The sequence below is a fragment of the Callorhinchus milii genome, unplaced genomic scaffold (assembly GCF_018977255.1).
Source record: "Callorhinchus milii isolate IMCB2004 unplaced genomic scaffold, IMCB_Cmil_1.0 Scaffold1, whole genome shotgun sequence".
NCBI classification, from domain to species: Eukaryota; Metazoa; Chordata; class Chondrichthyes; order Chimaeriformes; family Callorhinchidae; genus Callorhinchus; species Callorhinchus milii.
Window position 1 is genome coordinate 124,292,028 of NW_024704742.1, and position 22,322 is coordinate 124,314,349.

General features: G+C 39.9%; 1 protein-coding gene across 2 annotated transcripts in view; it reads left to right on the plus strand.

Moving 5' to 3' along the window:
- The window catches only part of LOC103177836 (ADP-ribosylation factor-like protein 15), a 187,669-nt gene that overhangs the window by 67,616 nt on the left and 97,731 nt on the right, over window positions 1-22,322 (plus strand). For both annotated transcript variants that reach the window (XM_007892195.2, XM_042335305.1), the window contains exons 2-4: window positions 8,151-8,295; window positions 12,001-12,060; window positions 21,976-22,184. In XM_007892195.2, the coding sequence (XP_007890386.1) occupies window positions 8,151-8,295; window positions 12,001-12,060; window positions 21,976-22,184 (414 nt within the window). The remainder of the gene's footprint in view (window positions 1-8,150; window positions 8,296-12,000; window positions 12,061-21,975; window positions 22,185-22,322) is intronic.

Consider the following 22,322-nt stretch of genomic DNA (forward strand, 5'->3'; position numbering starts at 1 on the left):
TTCAGCTTCATTTTCATGTTTCTGTGTAATCTTGTTATTTCTTACTGAGGGCTTCCAAGGACAGATATTGAATTTTAAATGTATTGCAATCAGTAGTCAGTTGGAACCCTGCTATACAAACCTCCGTCCGATTGTGTTTATCTATTCCTTTTCTGCCTCCTCACAGCAGCTGGTCAGCACTCCTGTTTCAATATTTTATTTGAAATTTTCTATTAATGTCAAGATTTGCTTCTATCCAAGTACTGTATCTCCAATGTTATAACTCTTTGGACTCTTCGGGAAAAGTTCTTGGTGTCGTAGCCAATAAACACCAGATAAAATTGGTTATTCACTTCATGGCTGTTTGTGGAACATTGCTGTGTGCAAATAGGCAGCTGCATTTGTCTGTAAAATACATAGTCGCTATACCCACAGTGAATCCTATGAAGTGCTTTGAGATGTTATTTTGATGTGCAAGGCACTACGTGGAATGCAAGGATGATAATTATCAATGTGTTAGCTACATAATGCATTCCTGCCCCTTTTGAAGATAGGGTGCCCAAAACCTAACGCATGGTTTCACATGTTGTGTGACCAGTGATTTGTGGAAAATTAGAGTAACTTCAATTATTTGCTAAATCTTTGCAGAATTTAATTTGCGAAATTTAAAATCAACATCAATAACCAGATAAAAGCGTTGAAAACATGAGTTGTACATTATAATGGAAATGTGGAGGATCATTGTGTTCACCCACAAAATATGCAATCAATTCACTTTACAGAATATTCTGTGAAGCGCTTTGAGACGTCTCAACAATGTGATATCAAATGCAAGGATTATTATCACAATGGACTGTTCATGTGGTCTGTTTGTTTCACAGAATAGTTTACTTAAGTTTTATTAATTATATGATAAGGAACTTTATGTTATTGAAATCCAGTTTACTTTGGGTCCACTTTTTCTTTTAACAGAGGAATCCACTTGTTCTGATTTGCATCACAGAAGGAGGCAATCTATCTCTTTCGTCCCACTTCCCTGCCCTTCCCCATGCCCCATAATACAGTATTTCTCTTTTTCAAATATTAATCATTTCCCTTTTAAAAACTGTTATGGATTCTGCTTCATCTATGTTTGTTTAGTTGGGCATTCCAAGCCCAGCATTCTCCTTGACAAAAAGTGTTTCTTAGAATCTAGTTTTTCAGTAAATCTTATTTGCGCTCTCCAGTTACCAACTCACTGACCAGTGGAAATAGTTTTTCCCAATCGAGATGTTTCTTTTCTGATGCAAACATCTAAAATGTGATTTCTCTTTATTCAACTTAATATGAAGATTTTCATAATCTTTCCATTTCCAACCATGATATGGTTCTGGATTACTGATAATAATAAATGAGGGGCACTGCTGTGAGCAATTGGCTGCCTCGTTTTGCCCACAAATATACAGTCAATTCACTTTACAGAATATTCTGTGAAGCGCTTTGAGACGTCTAGAGGACATGAAAAGCGCTATTGCAAATGCAAGGATTATTATTAGTATGATTAAATATTTTTTGATCAATTGGAACCAGCTTAATTGACCAGAAATACAGGCTCTTTCCCTCATTCCTTCTACCGCCGCCCCCACCCACCCCCATTTTATTTGTTGACGTGTTATTGACAGTTTGGCAGTTTTATTCAACAGTGGACAGTGGGGCACCAGTGAAGCAAAGACAGGGGCTTTGTTTCCTTCCTCCCCATTTCTTTTCTTCAGTATCTGGCTCTTAACATTTTTAAGGCTGCAGTTCTATTGTAGGTACCTTTCGCTGCTAAAAGATTGCAATTTTGGAGTTTTCTGCCTTTTGTTGCTATGCTTCTTGTGAATCAAGCTGTCAATCAAGCCACATGTCTATTTTTCACATTTGAAGGCAAGCGCTGAACAAAAGAGAAGGAAGAAGACCCAGTGATGACCTTTTAACACTGAAAAATACTGTACATATAAAACTGTTCCCTTTAGATCCTCTATCAGATATTTTTTGGATCAATTGGAAACATCTTAATTGACTAGAAATACAAGTTAAACTCCTGATAACTCGTCACTCCAAGGGAAAAGAGCTCAGTGACAAGTTATCAGGAGTGTTGAGTTATCAGGGGTGGTGAGTTAGACATGTGTATAATAAATATGCAGCCAGGATATTGACATAGGAACTGGAGTAGGCCATTCAGCCCCTCAAGCCTGCTCCGCCATTCTATTAGTTCATGGCTGATGTACACCTCGATACCCTTATTACCTAACAAAAATCTAACCACCCCAGCCTTGAAAATTTGAGTGGATCCAGCATCCACAGTCTTTTGGGGGCAGAAAGTTCCAGATTTCCACTACCCTTTGCGTGAAAAAATGCTTCCTAATTTCATTCTTAAATGGTTTAGCTCTAATTTTAAGATTATGCCCCCTTGTTCTGGATTCCTCCACCAGAGGAAATAGTTTCTCTGTAGCTATCCTATTGAATTCCTTTATCATTTTAAACACCTCAACCAGATCAGCTTTCAACCCTCTATACTTAAGGGAATACAACCTCATAATTTAACTATTTAAACCCTGGTATTATTTTAGTGAATCTACGCTGCACCCCTCCAGGGCCAATATAATCTTTCCTGAGGGATATGGGACCCAAATCTGAACGCAGTACTCCAGATGGGGTCTGACCAAGGTTTAGCATGATGAATTAAGTGGTATTAACAGGTTAAGCCAGGATTGAGTTATCAGTTTAGGAGTCGGTTTAATTCCAAGGAGGTCCGGCTTACCTTACCCCCGCTTCCCTCCAGTAGGGTTTGATCCTTCACTAGGTGGGTGGCAAGTACCAGGAATACCCTGCAAGCTTCAGCATGAGAGAATTGCCACCATCTTCCTGTCCATAGCTCGGGCATACATCCCTACCCATTGAGAAATGTTCCACCTGTTGGTGGTGTGGAGCTTGAGCAGCAGCTGCTTGTCTTTCTGTATACCAATCAAAGTGGATTCAAGTCTGGATAAATGAGCATGTATTCACGAACAGCGACTGCAGGTAACATCTTCCAGCAGCTGTCTCCCTCCTTTTCAGCTATCTGATGGATATCTGTTTTCAGTGTGGGGGGATGACCTTTACAGGATAGAGTGTGGATGGATGTCTGTGTGTGTGTATTTTATTTATATATATGGGATGCGCATTAATATATATATATGTGATGCGCACACACACACGCACGTGCCAGCCTGGCTTAGTTGGTTGCATTCTCACCTCTTGAGTCAGAAGATTGTGGATACAAGCCCCATGTTGGGACTTCAAACTCGTACAGCCTAGGCTGACACTCCACTGCTTTGTTGAAGTGTGATGCATTGTTGAATGTGCCGTTCTTCGGATGAGAGGTTAAACCGAGGTCCTGTCTGCCTGTTAAAGTCCCTGTGACATTATTCAAAAAGAGAAAGGAGTTTTTCCCGGTGTCCTGGCCAACAATCCCCCAAAGAAAATTGGTCATTCACTTCATGGCTATTTGTGGGACATTGCTGTGCAAATTGGCTGTAGCATTTGCCTACAATCTCCAGTGCTGTATATCCTGCAAAATGCTCTGAGACTGTCTCCGGACGTGAGAGGCGTTGTGTCAAATGCAGGGATTATTTTTTTGCGCAAGAACTGCTATTTGCTGTGCGCAATTGGCTGCCGCGTTTCACCCACAAATATACAGTCAATTCACTTTGCAGTCTATTCTGTGAAGCGCTTTGAGACATCTAGAAAACGTGAAAAGCGCTATATCAAATGCAAGGATTATTATTATTATTATCAAATTATAATCTGAACTGCTTTGAAATGCAGAATGTTTGGATAATTGGATTTCCTGATCTGGAGAAGTATTTTATATGTTTACTTTATGAGGAAGGACTGCAAAAGTAAGAGTTCATCAAGTAAGCATTACCCATGTCACTTAAATTTAAAAAATAATCTTTTAGAAAATAGCCCCCAAAAATGTAAACAAATTTGATTTTGATTGTGTTTGAGTATACACATTCTTGTCCAATCAAATTGCAAACTTCTGGTCTGCATAGCCAAGTTGATCAAATAATCAATGATGCTTGGGACAAGGTAACTGGAGGAGATATATTTGGCTCTATTGTAATCAGAGAAAATCTATATTTGGAGTAATGTTAAAGTATGGGCATCCAGGTGATCATATGTTACTTGAAATTTCTGTAGTAGATAAATAGTAGCTATAAAGCCGCAGGCTGGAAAGTATCAAAAAATATAAAGTTAGAAACTGTGTCAATCTGTTGAGTGATCTGAATTTATCTTTGGTTCATTCACTTGAGTAATGAATTTTTTTACAGGATAATCCTCAAACTTGTCTTCTATAACCCTACCAAGGCAGTCCTGAGATGGAATGTAATAACATATGTATGTAATTCTTTTCAAATAGATTCAGACAAAGGAAGAGTGTTGCTCACTTAGAACAGCTGTATAAGATGTGTAAATTCCCCTCAATTTAATTAATATTATAGAAATTACAGCATAGTCGGCGGCCCATAGAGCCTTTGATTGTTTCAGTAACTTCACTGGAACTAACTACAACAACAATTTGTATTTATATAGTGTCCTTCACGCAGGATAGCATCTAGGAGCATACTCTAATCTTAATTCCCTGCTCTTTCCGTATACCATTTATACCAATCATATAATTTAAAGTTGGGTATCCATATACTATTTATATTGTTCCTCGTAAAAAGTTAATCAAATTCTCTTTTAAATGTTATAGGCTTAGCCTCAATATTCCTTTGTGACAAAACATTCCACCTTCCAATAATGTGTTATGTTTTTAACCTTCCTCTTAACTCTTCCAGTTAAGGTCCCGATTTGATGTTCCTTTGTTCATCCGTGGTGATGAATTTCTGACAACTAATACAAGTTTATGCGGTTCAAGTAATTTGTGAGTTATTGCTCACAACTATATCAGTCTGAATTATCTTCAAGAGAAAGAAATTACCTCTGGTCTTTAGGATTTCCTTGTGACAGACCTACTGAAAACTTCAGTACACACTGAGGTCACAATCACAATTGAACTACCTAGGTAGGTGAGGTAAGGCATCAGGGCCAGATGACTATTAGATAGACTTAAATAGATAACTCATCTCATCCCACTTCTCCTGAAGGCTTTATCCAGCATACTGAATCTATGAATGAGGTATGTAATTGTCATTTAATTGATTTAAAAAAGGACAGGGATTTGAAACTGTGTGCTTTCCACAGACCTACTACACCAATGTTAAGATGAACAAAATACCTTCATGACTCAATCCCCAACGGGTGTAAGCCAACCGTACAGTACTCTTTTTGACAATATTCGTTGTTCTTGTACATAGGTAATTTAAGAAAAGAATTTTAGTGTTCATTTGCCAGACATAGCAGAATTTGGATATAAAAAGAGAAAATAAACAAACGGAAATTTAAAACGGAAAAGAAAATGATGTGGGTTGAATCAAATGCAAAAGAGAAAGACAAAGGTCTTAGGTTTGACCCTTCATTAAATTCCATTTGGCATGTGGATTTTTGAAGTTGTATTTCAGTCCCAAATTGTTTCAGGTTTTTGTTTTCATTCATATCCTCAGTGTCTCTTCATTCAATTGGTAGACCACTTCTCACTTGACCTCAAAATGCTGCTTACTATTTACTCCTTGTTTTTGTTCTTGGAATAGTTCTTTTCCACTTCTACTCTTGATTTCAGGGTCACTAATGTTCTGTCCACTTGCCTGTCAGACATCAAGGCCTGGATGAGGCAAAATTTCCTACAATTCAATATGAATAAGACTGATCTATCCTCCTTGGTTTCTGCCAATACTTCCTTTGTTCTGGCTCTGACCTCCTCAATCACTGAACCTCAACCTTGCCATCCAGTAATAATAATAATAATAATAATAATAATACAGTTATTAAACTGTAATAATACAGTTATAATACAGTTATTATAATACAGTTATTGAGTACAATCCTCAGCTATCGTTTCTCTCTCATACATGGTCCCTGATCAAAACCTCTTTCATTTACTTCCATGTATTGCCCACCTCTGACCATATCTCACATCCAGTGCCACAAACACTTGATTATGTCATGAAGTCTTTGATCATTTCAATCTTTATTTATCCCTATAACCTTCAAAGCTGTTCTGAACAAAAAATCAGTTGACTCTTGTTCATTACCCTTTTTTTAAAAAAGTTAGATAAATATCTACTTGGGAACCATAATAGAAGCTATAGATAGTTGTAGACTGTGATGAACAAATATTTAATGGACCAGTTTGAATAATTTATATTCTTCCTGAGCTGGGTTGAGGAAGACGAGGAATTAGGCATCTTATTTATAGGGGAAAGAGCCCAGCTTTCCGTGGAAATGAATAAATATTCTGGAGTTTCTTAATTACTTTTGGAGTTGAGGAACCAAGTATCTATTATCCCAGGAGTGGTTAAGGTCAAGTCAACAGTTGGATAGGTTTTGCCTGTCTGTGAGGGAACTTGAGAATGCCGATTGATTCACTGTGCACTTCCAGCATTTTCTGTTCTTATTTCAGGTACGTGTCCAGTTCTTGTTTTAAAGAAGTTCATCAGCACATCTTATGGTGTGGAGCATATGTTGGGAGTCTGTTCTGTACATCCATTTGAAATTATTTAATGCACGCCATCAACTCTGTTCTTAAGGATTATGTGTGTAGGATGATGCCCTATTCATCTGGTCAGAATTTTTTAATTTTGCCTAGTTATTTTTACCTATTTTACTCAGAGTCAGAAACCAGAAATGCTATTTTCTTCAACATTTGCTTTCAGTTTCCAAGTTCAATAATAAAAATGTCTCATAAATGCATCCAGCTACTACGTTTTTGCAGTGTGACATGGTCAGCTATTTCTAGGAGTCTGAGACTTGCCTTCTTATAAAACTGGTCAATTTTAAATGTGCAAATTGAGTAAGATGCAACTTGTGCGGTCAATATAATTTTACATCCCCTATTTAGTTTGATTGTTGAAAAGCACATGTACAACAATATGGAAAAATGCTAGTCTTGTATTGAAGGAGAAAATAGTCTTCACAGAAGATTCGTCTTTTGATCCCAAAGTACTGTAACCACTTGAGATCAAAACGATCTTCATAAAAAGAGCAAGTTGTCCATAGAGAGAAATCCTAACATCATCTGGGACCCATCTCCTGCTCTCTGGTGAAAGCCAACTCTAATTACCCCAGAGCATTTCCATTCGTAATGGAGGCACACAATTTGCATCTGCTTGCCATATTTGTAGCCCTTGATCTCGGCAATTAGCACAAAACAGATGATAGAGCTATGGAGATGGTGCAGCATAGATTCAAAGGTATGGGGAAAAAGCGGGGAAATTGAATTTGGATAGGTGACTTCAGTGGAGGAGCAAACAATAACGTTAATACAATGTTCATTAATTCAGTCGAATGGGTCTCCTGTGTCGTAGATTTCTTCCCTCAGTCTAAAACTAGAAAATGTCCATTACAGAGAATATGAAACATGGATTCCGCTTTGTAATTAGCATGATAATGACCTATAGTGTCAGACTTTTATTCAGTTACCTTTGCAAATTCTGCAAAGTAATAAATGCACTATTGAAGAAAACTGAGCTAATGTCAATTACCTAGCAAAAATGTCAGCACTGTAAAATAACTCTTTACTCAACAGTTATATTAAAATAATAATAGTATTCCTTGCATTTGATATAGTACCTTATCACATAGTTGAGATGTCTCAAAGTGATTCACAGAATATACTGTAAAGTGAATTCACTGTATATTTTGTGGGTGAAATCAGGCAGCCAATTGCACACAGCAGTGACCCACAAACAGACATGGATTGAATGTCCAAGTTATTATTGTTTTTTTTAGAAGCGATTATTATCCCCGGAAAGAGATCCACCAGTTGACTAATAACCAGGTTCCTACTTACTCCTGGGTAAACAGATGTGTGTGGAGTAAGGAAACTTGCCTAAGGTTTCACCCTGCCCGGGAATCAAACCCAGGCCCTCTCATTTGTGAGGCGAGTACTCTTAACCAATATGCTATGGGACTCCACGACAGTTGATTCAGGGTGGCTACAAAGGTTCTATTATTTATCCTGTTTACCAAATGAACAGTGGTTAAAATTATTCTTCTATCCATAGTGTTTCAGAGCTTTCTGCTGCAAGGGATCGCCTACGCCACGAGCTGAATATGATGTCGTTTGTATAGGCCTTATGGGATCTGGCAAATCAACTCTGCTTACACAACTTTGTTGCGAGAGCACAGACAACATTGTATCTACAACAGGTAATATCCATACAAGACTGGCAGCATCATGGTAACAGTGCAGAATGTTTGAAGGTAAAGGGAGTCCTGCTAACTGAGTCCTGCTTATTACACCCCCCCCCCCCCCACCACCATCGAATTACAGTGAAGTGGAAAGTTTGTAACAGTTGCAGTTAACATAAATGTTTGATCAACAATAGAGAGACGGGGTGTGGGGGGAAGAGATGTTGCTGGTTGATGAATAACAAAAGCTCACATCCGGGTTCCTTTGATGTGAATGGAATTACCCCATCGTTGAGCAACACCAGTTCAGGGAATCTTGTGTCACATAGTAAATATCTTGCTGGATAACTTGCATCAACTCTTAAAATTGTGTGTTAGTGCCAACGATAATAAATATCCTCATGTAGTTTATACTGTTGACAAGGGTTGATGGATGATTAAAATCTGTATTCAGTCCCTGACCACAATTATGTGCTTACATCTGTTTTCGTAGGAAATGATATATAGATGGATGAAATCAATGCACTAGAGTAGGTGCGAATTAAGTTATTTCTAAAAAAAAGGTCATATGCATCTGTTTTAATGTGACATTTGAATGAATTACCCTTGTGTAAGTCTTAAATTTTTTTTTAAGGAGTCCTTACAGGAGTCCTGTAGCTCAGTGGTTAGAGCACTCGCTTTGCAAGTGAGAAACCTGAGTTCAATTCCAGGCAGAGGGCGAAACCTCGGGCAAGTTTCCTTACTCCACACGCCTAATAATAATCCCTCCAAAACAAAAAACAATAATAAATTGGTCATTTTCAATCTATGACTGTTTGTGGGACATTGCTGTGCGCAATTGGCTGCCGCGTTCGCCCACAAATATACAGTCAATTCACTTTACAGTATATTCTGTGAAGCGCTTTGGGACGTCCTCCCGACGTGAAAAGCGCTATATCAAATGCAAGGATTATTATTATTATTATTATTATTAAAATGTCTGGCTGCACCCTTGTGATTCTGCTTTAGAAGTAACACTGGAGCTAGTTGCTTGCGTGGTAGAGGTGGCATTTCAATTTGAATGAGTGGAATGGGAGGTATCAGCTGAGGTCTGGACCATACAGAGTGATTTGAGTTGGCCCTGAAGAGGGGTCTGTATTTATGACCTAATAAACTAGGGGCACCTAAAAGGCTAACTTCAGTCAAGGTGTTAACTGCGGAAACCATGCTGCCCGAATCTTTTTCTGCATATTCATGGATTCATAGGTTCCAATTTCAAATTTCTCCTACGTTTGTTTATTTCTCTTGGGTACGTGACAATGGATGGAGTTTGGATCAAACACATAGTGATTGCTGGGCAAGCTAGCCTTTCCACTCAAACTGCTTTTTCACAAATGAGACGAGAGTCAGGCTGGGTCAGCAGGAAAATGTTTCCTGAAGAAAGTTAGGGAAGGAAGGAGAGACCGATGCACCTGATTAAGGGACAAACTGGGGCAGAAAAATCCAAGTGACTTTGGGGCAAGATGGTCTGAGAGTAAGAGTGTCTAAAGTTAACAAATGTTAAGATGGACATGTCTCGAATCAACATAATAAAGCTGAGGGCAAAGGACTATGGTTAATAGGCTAAAATGAGTAAAAGAAGTTGGGTGTATGATTGGGTGAGACAGTCAATATGTGAGCAAAGGAAGAGAGGCACAGCAAGCATGCCTGTGGAAAAGAGGGTTCAAAGGTAGCAAAGCAGTGGGTTTGGTATGAGGAACAAGCCAAATTGTATTCAGGAATGGGGTGAGAGAAACAAACCATTGATTAAAAATTATTGGTGAAGAGGAGAAAAAATAACAAAATATCAAATTGCACTGTAGAACCACACTGGAATACTATTTTATCCAAACTGAGCACAACCAGTCCACAGTCTAATCTATCAGTGTTTTCTATCAGATGATTGAGGAAAGTGAGCCTCATCTGAATATCATTATGGGAATTCCTATTGTATTGAAGATTCGTAGGAGGAAGCCACTCAATCCATCAAGTTTATCAGTTTGATCCCTTTGAGCCTACAACAGTGGAGGTTCCTTAATTCCCTGCCTATCCTCCTACAATCTACGGGTTTTTAAAACCCAATCTTGATGTCACGTAACCACTGTTTCAGGAATTATCTCATCATTTTTTAAAAAATACAAGTAAAATGCAGTGGTGTTTGTAGAATCTCACAGCGATATTCATGTGTGTTTTATTTTTTGAATATTAGGAGGATGAATGTCAGTGTTTGGTATTATTCATTTTTTTCTATAGTGAGCCATTCTATCCATTGCTACGGCCTTTCTGAGGAAGGTTATCCATTTGTGCCAAATAAAGAGTTATTGTGTGCTATTGATTGACAATCCCAAATAATTGGAATGATACTGCTCAAACTCATTTTATATATGGCCCTAAAAACTGACAGAAAGTCTGGGTTGGAATGAAACCTACACAATATCATATAATGCAATATTACATCAGTATTTTCTTGCCAAAGATTTGAATCTTCATCTCAATGTGTTTTATAAACTCAGTGAATTTGAGCCTGAACTATAATTCACTTGACATCCAGTTACACTAACTTGCATCCATTTGCTGTTCCTCCAATCACCAATGCCTTTTAGACAGACAACAACTTGCATTTATATAGCACCTTTCATGTTAGATAATGTCTCAGAAGGATTTACCAATATGGGTTTGGATGCTAAGTAAGAGTGATGTGAGAAGTGGGAGGATATCAGGTGCAATGAACGAGAGAGGTCTTATAGTGCAACTAAAAATGTGTGTGTGAGGGTGGGGGGGAACATACAGAGGGGAGTACAAATTTGAGAGCCAACGGCTCATTTAATTATGTGATTGACTTTAGCACAAACGTTTTCAATGAATATTACTGTTTTCAATCTGTTTAGGCCAGTTTAAATGATATCCATCACCTCCGCCAAGTATTTCTTTGTTAAACGTAGTTCCACTTCAAGATTTTCAAACCATATCCTTACAACATTGAAATCTTTCTTTAGACTAATCTGGGTGCATATTTTAATATTGACTTCATCCATGATTCTGTATTGTATAATATATTCTTTCCCATTTCCACATATTTTTGTTCCCTCTATTTGGATCCTATATTGTTTATTTTCTGCCACAAGGTTCCCGCTTTCAAGTTGCAGCTTCAGCTGTTGTTCTAGATCCTGTATGTGGATAACTTTATGGTTCAATATCCTTGCAATTTCAGGCTTCGTTAAACATAATTAAATGTGGGGGATTGGTTGGTTCATTGGGTTGGAACATTGTCCTTTCACCTCTGCTACTTGAGTACAAATTTGGTGCAAATTGATGAGATGAAAGTCTTACTTCTGCTGACTAAGGGTTGTAATTAAAATTAGTTTGGGTGGTCTTAATCCAGTTCCCATTGGTTGTGAGTCCATTATTACAAAACTGCTCACAATTTATAACTAATTGGCAGTCTCACACAGGAAAACGATCACAAATAGTTGGGGTGGGAAATGGAAATCTCAGCCAAGCGCACAAAGGGGTTATCTTTTGAAGTTAAGACTTGGCGTGTTCCAAACACTGGGTGCAAAAGGCATTGGGATTTCTCATCTTAACGAGCACAAAAATTAACAAAAAAATTCTGTCAAGCATATAAAACAAATTTCAAATGTATTGAATATATTCCTCCCCCATCCAATTTAAATCCCCATTTTTTTTCCTCTTTACCACTTTTAGGTTTCAGCATTAAAGCTATTCCATTTTCGAATGCTGTCCTGAATGTGAAAGAACTTGGAGGTATGTCATTTGAACAAAATTGCTGTGGACTTTGTTATGACACGGTGGTTGGGAACCGTATAAACCCAACTTATAATAAAAAGTTATAGATGGTTTCACTGTACACTTACTCTTTTCCCACTCACAGTTGGGGTTTTGTGATAAAATGTCTGACCTGCAGGTTATTTGATCACCGTTGAAGTCACTTCCGGATACAGCAGGAAGTGATATCAGTAGCGACCTAATTACCCGGAATTCATCAATTTTAATGTGAAAAGTTGGCTGGCGTGCAAGAGGTCAGCTTTGAATATGCACAGTGAATATGGTTGACACTGCTACCACGTTATAACTGAATTCGAGCAATAAAAGGGCTGACCTGTAATTTATTGATCGAAAAATGTTTTTCTTTGAAAAGTGAACTATGAGACAGCAGCAAGTATAATCAAAATAGTTCTCATTACCGCTGTATACTCTTCAATTCTGGACAGTTTGGAATGGCAAACATAGGATTGAATGATTTCCATTGTCTTGAAAACAAAATTATACAATTACAGCGTTTCTTAGTTTTAAGCAATACAAAACAATTATCAAGGGAGTACAAGGCAAGGATATTTATTAAAACCACACTACATCTTAAAAAGTTAAATGTATAGTAAGTTCATCGGAATTCTAAAGCGCATTCTTGGTTGGGAATATCATAACAACCTTGGGCTAAACAAACCTTCAGTATTTTTGGCGTTAGCTCTACTACTTAAGAATATTTTTGTTGGCATTACGTATTGTTACAGGATGAAGTTACTGTATCAAATAGGCCAAAATATTTCTAGCTGGGGGTTTAATTTTTTGGGCTTTGGATGTATCAACTATATTAAATGTATGGTGAAATTGAAGGAAATCTACGTTCTTCCTTCGATTGCCTCCTGCTTGCTGACTCAATATTTTTACTGTCAGAATGCCACAGGGAGCTTAGCTTGTAAGATGCTTACTCCAGCAGTGCAAATGCTTGGATGGTTTCAGTGACATCCGATGTTGAATATTATCATTGGTACATCTCAAGCTCATCTCCTCAGAAAAACAGTGAAATATTGGAGAGGATTTAGAGAACAACAGGGAATGTTTCAAATCATATTTAGAGCTATTACAACATCACAATTCTGATGTTCATTTCTGATTTATGGTACCATTTGAACCTCTAAATATTAATCCTTGCATTTTATATAGCATCTTCCATGTCAGATATCTTTCACAAAGGTCATCACAAAGTGCTTCGCAGGATTTACCGTAAAGTTTAGTGACTGTGCATTTTGTAAGTGAACATGGCAACTAAGTTGTACAGCAATGAACCACAAATAGCCATGAAGTGAATGACCAATTTTACTTTTGAGGACTTGCTGGTTAGGACACTGGAAGTGGGTCTCTTCTCTTTTCAAATTGTGCCATGGGATCTTTAATGTCCAACTGAACAGGCAGAAAGAACCTAAGTTTAACGTCTCATCCAAAGAACATAACTTCTTTTTCGTCAACCAGGTGTCTGATACATGCGGATGGCTGGCTGAGCAAAAAAACCAACACAGCACACCCTGGAGTGTCAGCCATATAAGTACAAAGTCCCAATGTGGGTTAAAAGAGCCGCTTTTTCCTTCTGGTTACCATGCCCAGTCACTGATAGGTAGGCGTCAGCAAAAGCATCGACAATAACAGTTGGCACCTTGCCACTGTGCTGCTTCTTGCAAAGCTATTCATGTTATCCCATACATATTACTAAGAAAAAATATTCCTGGTGTCAGGTCCATGCTATCCAAAATCCCACTGTTAGTTCTATGATTTCAAAAATTATAGTGAGATTGTCAGTGCAATAATCCTTATTATTATCCTTATTGTTAGTCGATCTTATTGTTTTTATCATTGAATTCTGGAGGTGCTCAAATGAGAATTGTTACAGTTTCTGTTGAGTACACAACACTGCAAAGTACAACGGTTGACTCTTTTTGCCTCAGGCACCCCTGCTTTTGAATCCAGATTGTTTCTAAGTAACTATTTCTGAATTACTTGATAGACTTGATCCCTGATGCATTTGTTACCGTGGTGTTCAAAGTGTCTCCCTATTATGAGGGAAGAGCTGTATTGGTCAGTTTTCACCAGGCTGATTGTAATGTGTAGAAAATATTAAATAAAAAGCCTTGTAGCAAGATGTCCATATAGATCGATAGGGTGAAGATAATTCCCCCCTGTTTTCTGTAATTGAAACTGAATCAGCACAGTGGGACACCCATTAAAGCAGCAATGCACAAGACCACAGGACGCAGAAATACGTATTTAATACATGATTCCACATAAATTCCTCAATTTGGCAGTTTGTGTTGGGGATGCACCAATAGAATAAAGATTGGGTACCTTCCCTGCAAGGAAAGGGGAAATGGAGTAGGATTTGTATGAATTCCTCTCACGGATTATTATTATTATATAATATATTATAATATAATTACATATAATAATATATTATGTATTATTATATAATCTATATAATAATAATCCTTGCATTTGATATAGCGCCTTATCACGTCTTTGAGACGTCTCAAAGCATTTCACAGAATATACTGTAAAATTAATTAACTGTGTATTTTGTGGGCGAAACGAGGCAGCCATTTGTGCACAGCAGTATCCCACAAACAGTCATGGATTGAAGTGACCCATTTATTATTTTTTAAGGAATTATTACCCCCGGAAAAGTGATCCACCAATCGACTAACAATCCGGATCCTACTTACTGCTAAGTAAACAGAGTTTGGAGTAAGGAAACTTAACCAAAATTTAGCCCTGCTGGAATTGAACCCAGGTCTCTCTCTTGTGAGGCGAGTACTCTAATCACTGAGCTACAGGACTCCACTTTTGTCTTCAACATGGTAACCTCCATGAAGTCCACCACCTACTCCCTTGACCCCATCACTACCCCTCTCCTTAAATAATAAATAATAATAATAATCCTTGCATTTGATATAGCGCTTTTCACGTCGGGAGGACGTCCCAAAGCGCTTCACAGAACACACTGTAAAGTGAATTGACTGTATATTTGTGGGCGAACGCGGCAGCCAATTGCGCACAGCAATGTCCCACAAACAGTCGTAGATTGAAAATGACCAATTTAATTATTGTTTTTAGTTTTGGAGGGATTATTATTAGGCGTGTGGAGTAAGGAAACTTGCCCAAGGTTTCGCCCTGCCTGGAATTGAACTCAGGTCTCTCACTTGCAAAGCGAGTGCTCTAACCACTGAGCTACAGGACTCCACAAATCCCAGCTCCACCTCCTTGCCCCACTACTCGTCGACATCATTAACCTCTCCCTGTCATCTGGCACTGTTCTTTCCCCCCTCAAAACAGCCACTATCACCCCCACCTTGAAGAAATCTTCCCTCGACCACGGAAACTGCTCTGGTCAAAGTCACAAACGACATCCTGACTCTGTGTGACCAGGGTTCCCTCTGCCTCCTTGCCCTCCTCAACCTCTCTGCCGCCTTTGACGCCGTGGACCACTCAATCCTCCTCCGCCGCCTCTCCTCCCACCTCAACCTTCAAAGTTCTGTCCTTGACTGGTTCAGGTCCTACCTTTTACACTGCCTCCACTTTGTCACAGCAAACGGCTTCTCCTCCAGCCCCCGCACTGTCTTGAGCGGTGTTCCTCAGGGCTCGTCCTCGGTCCCCTCCTCTTCACCCTCTCCATGCTCTCTCTCCACCCTGAACTCCTTGACTATCGGGGTCCTGACCGACTGCCTGTCCGACATCAAGTCCTGGACGAGGTCCAACCTGGGCAGTATCAGCCTCCACGGCTGCACACTCAACCTCACTAAGCCAGTCAGGAACCTGGGCATCTTGTTTGACCCTGAACTGTCCTTTCTCCCCCACATCCGCGCCATGCCCGGCACTGCCTACCACCACCTCCACACTATTGCCAGACTCAGCCACTGCCTCACCCCTCAGGCTGCCGAAATCCTTACCCACGCATTCGTCACCTCAAGGCTTGATTACGGGAACTCCCTCCTCATCGGCCTTTCCCAGCTCTTCCCTTCACAAGCTGCAGATCATCCAAAACTCTGCAGCTCGTGTACTCTCACGCACCAGGCTCAGTAATCCCATCACTCCCACCCTCGCCCAACTCCACTGGCTCCCCAACCCCCAGAGGATCAAGTTCAAGATCCTCCTCCTCACCTTTAAGGCCATCCATGGCCATGCCCCCTCCTACCTCTATGACCTGCTGACTCCCTACCAACCTGCCCGCTCCCTCCATTCAGCGGGCTCCGGCCTGCTCCATGTCTCCCACCCGACCCGCCCTACCATTGGCAGCCAGGCTTTCAGTCTCTCTGCCCCCACACTCTGGAACTCATTCCCACGGTCCCTTCGCCTCGCTTCCTCCCTTGCCTCCTTCAAGGCCGGTCTCAAGACCCTTCTCTTCGACCGTGCCTTTGGTCTCCCTCCCACCTCTCTGCCTTCCCTCACCCCTACACTACCCCTCCCGCAGGCTCGGGCCCCGACACCTGACTGTTCAGCGCTTTGGGACGTCCGCCCAATGTGGAAGGCGCTCTATAAATGTCATTTTGTTGTTGTTTATGTAATCTCTGGGAATTCTTTGCCTTTGCCTTGACAAAGATTTCAAACAATAAAAGCTTTTTACCTATACTAAGGTCCTGGAGTTGGGGCTCTCTCCCTCCCATCCTGCTCCATTGAAGCATGTTTGAAGCAGCTCCACAGAAATTTGGGGAGGGAGCAATTTGACAGCCACACTACCATGACTTTCTCTGCTATTTCTCCAGTGGTCCAAGCTTGATAAAGTAGAGCTCCATGCTTTGCATTAAAATTGAAGTGAGTTTGAAATGTGTAACTTCAGCCATCTCCTCCCATCAGTTTTTAAATTCAACATTAGAGGGACATTTCGAGCTCTGCAGTATTAAAGCAGTATTTGTTTCTCTTTCACATTCTGTCACTATTTTCTCGAAACCGTATTTTAAAATTAATGCCGAAGCAGTGGTCTCAAGTTCACTAGATTCTGGATTGCAATAAAATCTTAAGGATGTTTAATAACCATTAAAGGATAAGTCTATTCTTTCTAAGCTGGATTTGTATCAAGTTTTAAGTAGTGAAATGAATCAAATCGAGGTATAAATTTGTGTCTTTGCTCTAAAAATGTAGGTTGTGAGGAATGGAATTATGACATCTACATCTGAGCAATAATGCAAGGGTTGCTATTATAATCTGTTACCTTATAGATCCCAAAGCCTTTTGTCAAACATCAGTGATATTCCGTATATCAAATGCTGGTGTACTTTTTGAAATTGGATTCATTACGCATCTGAACCATCTGCTTTCTCATAACTGTGTCTGCAAGAAGTGATGTCATCTCAGTAAAAAAATATAATTGAGGTCTTTCCAAACTTTCTCTGGGTCCCTTTTGGTAACTAGTACACACAATAATATCAGTGCATTGGATCTTGTGTATGTAAACATTCTACGCTTGAAGACTTTTCAGCTCAGTTTCATGAATATTTTATTGGATTTCTAATTTTTCTTGGCAAAAATACTGATATTTTCCACAAATGTTCTCTTTTTCTCTCTGTTCATGCTTTCTTAGTTGAATTTCTACCTACAAATACACAGTCATCACACTGCACAATAACTCCTGTGAAGCACTTTCAAATATCTGAACGATGTGATAAGACGCCACATCAAATGCAAGGATTATTAATACCTGTCCAATGGATCTCAGGGCTCTCTCCTTGGTTATCTCCTAATCCTCAATTATTTGTTGATAATAATTTCGCAGAATTTTGCATAAGTATGGTGTTAGCTTCCATATGTATGCTCATGACCCAAATCTGCCTCATTGCCACTACCTTGGACTTCAGAACTGGTGCGTTCTGAGTGACTGAGTGTCTGATAAACAGTCCCAAGATGGAACTTTTTGCAGCTAAGCATCAACAATATTGAAGCCATCTTGTTTGTTCTCACAAGCACCTAAAGTGCCCTTTCATTGATTTATCTGGATGTACCAGTGGTCTAAATCTTGACATTCTATTTGACCTGAGCTGAGGTTCAAACCACATATTGCCACGAATATATTTTTCCACCTCTGGAACGTATCCTGCTGAACACCTTACCTAATCCTCACTGAAGGGAGAAAATCCTTATCCATCCTTTCATTACTTTGAGGTTAGATTTCTCCTGTACACTCCTCCCCAGCGCCGCAAGCTTCAGTTGATATAGATTCTGTCATTTGAGATCTGCGTGCACACTACCATCCCATCTCCAACCTACTCTTTCTTGCCAAAGTCCTGGAACGCATTGTTGCAGGTCAACTTCGGTCATACCTCTCCCTCCACTCCCTCCTTAAGCCCCTGCAGTCTGGTTTTCGCCCTGCCCACAGCACAGAGACAGCGCTTGTCAAAGTCACAAATGACATTCTCTCTATCTGTGATCAGGGCTCCCTCTGCCTCCTCGTCCTCCTGGATCTTTCTGTTGCGTTCGACACAGTCGACCACCCATCCTCCTCCATTGGCTCTCTTCCCTCATCTACCTTAGTGGGACTGCACTCGCATGGTTCAAGTCCTACTTAACCAACTGCCTCCATTTCATCTCAGCAAATGGTTTCTCCTCCCGCCCCCACCCGGTCACCTGCAGGGTACATCAGGGCTCCATCCTTGGCCTCTTCTTTTCCTTATCTATATGCTCTCTCTGGGTGATGTCATCCGCAGACATGGGGTAAACTTCCACATGTTTGCGAATGACACACAAATCTACTTTGCCTTCTCCATACCAACTCCAGGTCCACCGTTGTTCTATCAGCTTGTCTGGCAGACATCAGGGCCTGGATAAGTGCAAACTTCCTGTAGCTGAATGTGGACAAGACGGAAGCCATACTCTTTGGCTTCCATCAACGTCTTCGCTCTTTGCGGATTTAAACTCCTCAACCTCCCTGGGCTCTCCCTCAGACTCACCAAACCAGTGTGGAATCTAGGCATCCAGTTCGACCCTAACTGTCCTTCCTTCCCCACATCCGGTCCCTGACCAGGACCACCTTCTTCCACCAACGCCACATTGCCCCCCTCTGACCATACCTTACCCTAAATGCAACCGAAATCCTCGAGCGTGCACTTGTCACCTCCCACCTGGACTACTCCAACGCACTCCTCGTCGGTCTTCCCAGCTCCACCATTCACAAGATCCAGCTCATTCAAACTCTGCCACCCGAATACTGACCCGGACCAAACTCCGTACCCACATCTCATCAGTTCTGGCCAGGCTCCACTGGCTCCCCATCACCGAACGGATCGACTTCAAGATCCTCACACTCGTGTTCAAATCCCTTCATCCCTGGCACCTCCCTACCTCTCCGACCTCCTCACTCCCTAATCCACCACCCGGCGCCTCCACTCGACTGGCACCGGCCTCCTACTCGTCCCTCGCACCCTCCACCCCACCATCAGAGGTTGTGCTTTCAGCCACTGCGCCCCAAAACCTGTAACACTCTCCCTCAATCCCTCTGCCTTGCCTCCTCTCTCCCCTCTTTCAAGTCCCGCCTAAAAACTTTCCTGTTTGACAGTTCTTACGGCCACCTCCCCCCGGCTCGGAGTCAGGCTCCACCACTGTTAAGCACTCTGAGACATTATCCTGCATGGATGGTGCCATATAAGTGCAAGTTATTGTTGTTGCCCTGTACAAGGCTCCACACAACGATTGCAATCAATGAACTCCCTCCTTACCAAGCTATATTGCTTCCCATTACCTCAGGGAATCAAATTTCAATATCCTCTCTGTGGTCTAATCTGCATATGCAGGTTTCTGCAGCGCTACATTCCAGCCATATCCTCCGCTGTTCTGACTTTGGTTTATTGCTCATTCCCATTACTCCATTATCAGTGGCAAAGCCTCTCAGCTGCAGTGGCTATGTCTTCTAAATTTCTTCCGGAATTATTTTGCCTAGCTGACTCCCTTCTTGTCATCTAAAAACCTTTTTTTAAAAAATCTATCTCTTAACAATACTTTTTGGTCAACATTGTCAAATCTTCTTATTTCCATGCTCAGAGTTACTGCAACAATTGTCAAGTGGTTTGAGATGTTATTGTATGTGAAAAGAAATATATAAAACCTGATTGATTACTCTGGTTGAACCAATGGTCTGCAACCTTGACATTCTACTTGACCCTGGGCTGAATTTTAACGACGCAGTTTTCTACCAACTGGGCTTTTCTTCACTCCAAAGAAGTGTTCTATTTGCGTCCTGTACAGTTGGAGTCGTATCCAGACTCCAAGGCAGGTTTCGTCACCGTAATCACGGCTTCCTCATCCGAGGAAGAAAAAGAACTTTCATTGCTGATGGAGCTCAGGTTGATATTTAGCAACATGTACAAAGAAAGCCTAAAATCTAAAGCAAGATGATTAGAAATGAGGTCAGGAACCATTTCTTCACACAATATAATATAATAGTTCTTGCATTTTGATATAGTGCATCATCACATCTACAAAGACTTCTCAAAGCGCCTCACAGAATATACTGTAAAGTAAATTGACTGTATATATTTTGTGGATGAAACACGGCAGCCAATTGCGCACAGCCATGTCCCACAAACAGTCATTGATTGAGTGACCAATTAGACAGAATGAATATGGATGTTTAAAAGAGCAATAGATGGTTACAGTACTTGGTTAGTAGAGGTTTTAAGTATATGATGAAAAGGCGGAGCATAGAGATTAAAAGGTTTGCCAAGATCAAATTAACTGGTGGAACTGGCTCAATGGTTATGAATGGCTACCTCTTCTCCTATGTTCCTATGAATTCATAATACTGGAACAAAATATCTACTTAGTCTTGTAAACTTTAAAGTAGTTGTAATTATATTTTTAACTAGAATTACATAGGATGATACTAAAATGTTACTAAAGACTATCTTATAATTAAGACTATTACTTCAATTACTTTATTTTAAGACATCCTCCCTACTTAAAAGACGCTATACAAATGTAATTTGTTGTTACTTTACTTATACTTCTGTGTGTCGGTATGTATTTTCTTATGATGTTTTTGCCAAAAGATGGGTAATTCTCCGTTTAGTAGCAAATCTTTTAACATGCTGAGAATGGGTTCACAAAAATAAGGGCATGACAATAAATTGGCCACTTGTGGTAATCAGGTCCGAATAACCCTCAATAAACCCAAATTACTTCCATTGTCTGCAAATCCTTAATTGCCATTGCCTCTTAACCTTTAATAAACCTCAGTGTCTATAAACAGCCAGGGAGGTACAGTATTTTGTGAGCAGTGCTTGGATTTTTAGGTAATGATTAATAGAATATTTTAGAGTAGTGAACTGTATATCAAATTTGTAGTGAAAGTTAGATATCTATATGCAGTAGCTTAAAGAAGGTATTAAATACAATTATGTAAAATCATAGGAAAGAATATTTAAACAATCTGTAATAAAGTTACTTTTTTAAAATGAGAAATTGGTAGAAGAGTGAGTACGACTATGTTGGTCTACAAACATAGACCGAATCATGTCATTTGTTGTCTTTGGTTGGACTTAAACTAATATATTAAGATGCGCAATGTTTTGGAATTGGATTGGTCTACATAAAAACGGGATCAGTCTTTTCTTCCTTTTACCTCAAGGTTATGAATTTGATCTCTTATGTTAATCTGACAAGATAACTGCTTCATCTGTTCTACGAGGGACACAAAACATCTCTCTATCTTGTGGTACAGAACCTCTACTTGCCACTGTGTTTGTTATTAAAAAATGGACATTTTCATACATAAATCTTTGAGCAATGTTTTTTTAACAAATTTTCATGCATACTTTAGGCACTGTATTTTTAAAAAGTAATGAATTTAAGAGATAAAATTAGCCACTGATTTTAAAACAAACATTTTCCTTTTTCAACTTTCTTTAGGTGCAGACAATATTCGAAAGTACTGGAGTCGATACTACCAAGGATCTCAAGGTGTGATATTTGTACTGGACAGTGCGTCATCTGAAGATGATCTAGAAACTGCACGGAATGAGCTCCATTCGGCCCTTCAGCATCCACAGCTGCGCACTTTGCCATTTTTAATATTAGCCAACCATCAAGACAAGCCTGCAGCCCGTTCTCTACAAGAGGTATGTAAACAAGAATGATGCTCTGAGTATCAGAACTTGATGATGTCCATGGTGCGGCATGTTAACTGTGTATGTCTTTTCATCTCAATCATTATTTCATGGAATTTGTAGAGAGTGATCAGTTTTGCTGTGTTGAAT